Source organism: Triticum aestivum, chromosome 7A, assembly GCF_018294505.1.
Source record: "Triticum aestivum cultivar Chinese Spring chromosome 7A, IWGSC CS RefSeq v2.1, whole genome shotgun sequence".
NCBI classification, from domain to species: Eukaryota; Viridiplantae; Streptophyta; class Magnoliopsida; order Poales; family Poaceae; genus Triticum; species Triticum aestivum.
Genome location: NC_057812.1, coordinates 648,186,144 through 648,187,768, shown reverse-complemented (window position 1 = coordinate 648,187,768; position 1,625 = coordinate 648,186,144). Strand labels below are relative to the sequence as shown.

The 1,625-nt window shown below is 55.1% G+C and overlaps 1 protein-coding gene across 1 annotated transcript; it reads left to right on the top strand.

Annotated features, from left to right (window-relative positions):
* Positions 1 to 391: 391 nt before the first annotated feature.
* LOC123154259 (uncharacterized) lies at positions 392 to 1,351 on the top strand. Its single transcript, XM_044573031.1, has one exon. The coding sequence runs from the start codon at positions 677 to 679 to the stop codon at positions 1,295 to 1,297; it is 621 nt and encodes a 206-aa protein (XP_044428966.1). The 5' UTR covers positions 392 to 676; the 3' UTR covers positions 1,298 to 1,351.
* The last annotated feature ends 274 nt before the right edge of the window (positions 1,352 to 1,625 follow it).

Sequence of the window (1,625 nt, the reverse complement as noted above, 5' to 3'; positions counted from 1 at the left end):
CCCCGTCCACGAACAGATGCAGGAGAAAATTTGCGGGTTGCTGTTGGAGATGCCCTAACATGTTCGGAAGTTGATGCTTTACAATAACGAATGACTGTGTTAGCACGAGTAGTGCTGGGATTTTTCCCCTCATTTCGATATTTTTCTTTGCATGTGCAGTGAATCTAGTTTGTAGACATTCTATTTTGGCCGCAGAATATTCTTCACGGCGGTTAACAGTTGACACAAGCCACGACTTGCATGCGCAATGACAATTCGCCCACGCGCTCCAAACATGGAGATCGTGGTTACCCGGGTAGTGTTTTAAGCCGAAATGCAGCCTGGCACTCGCTAATTTAGAGGCTGCAAGCAACGTGCGGTTGCTTCCCTGACAGGCAATTTAGGGCAACAAGTCTCGCACAGATACCCTCCTCCTCCCCCCAACCTTGGCATATGCTTAGCTAGCTCCATCGCCCGCGCCTTAAACCATTTCAAATACTTGGCTTCCATCCGCCTTCTTCTTCCATTCCGTCTCCTCCCCATATCCATTGACCAAATCAATCCCGCCATTTCCATTCTACGCCTGAAGTGGTAGTGTTGTCCAATTCATTCATGCTACGTGAGCGGTAGCTTCAAGCAACTGCATGCATGCACAGACGCTAAATAGACGTCAAGATCGCGCGTTCTCCTGGCAACCATGCTGCGTGCGCACCTTCGACTACCTCTGGGCGCGATGCTGCACCGCGTCCCCGTATCTGCCCTCCTCGTCGACAAGGCAATGGCAATGGCAATGCCAACGGTGGTGATGGGGGGCGGGTACCGCCCGCGGCGGAGCCTGCACGGCGGCGGCGGGGACTCGCCGAGCAAGTGGAGGAAGCCGGAGGCGGGGCGCCTGAAGCTCAACTTCGACGGGTCCTCCAGGCACGCGTCCCAGAGCGCGAGCATCGGTGGCGTGTACCGGGACCACAAGGGCGAGTTCGTGCTGGGCTACGCGGAGCCGATCGGTGCGGCGACGAGCTCCGTGGCCGAGCTCGCCGCGCTCCGGCGCGGGCTGGAGCTGGCACTGGAGAACGGGTGGAGCGGCGTCTGGGTCGAGGGCGACGACTTGTCGGCCGTGGAAGCCGCGCGGGGGAGCCACAGGCGCCCGCGCCTAGGCAGGGCGGAGGAGGACCTGAGGCTGTGGAAGGAGATCGCCGAGCTGCTCCCGCTGCTCGGCGACGACATGGCCGTGTCGCACGTGCGCCGGGGAGGGAACAGGGTGGCGCACGGGTTCGCGAAGCTCGGGCACAGCGTGCCGCGGCCGCGGGTGTTGCACTAGATGAAAGAATTATTATATCACGATGACGATTTGTATCAACATATTAGTAAAATTTGCTGAGATAATACTATAATACAATGTTTTTTATACTACATACACAATTAATTTCTATAACACAATATCTCTACTCTCTAAGAAGTTGAGGAGAGAGAATTTCATGTTGTGGAATGCACATGTGTTGGAGATCAAGTAGTAATAACCTCAATAAACCATGTATTTGTGATAGTACCAGGCCCAACCTCTGCTAATGCCTAATGGGCCTCTTCGAAGCACCATGACCCGACAATCAGTAAGGCAAATTCTATTTGGCGCTGCAGGCACCCGTTAA

Coding starts and splice junctions, on each gene's coding strand:
- LOC123154259 (XM_044573031.1), top strand. CDS start 677: ATGCTGCGTGCGCACCTTCGACTACCTCTGGGCGCGATGCTGCACCGC.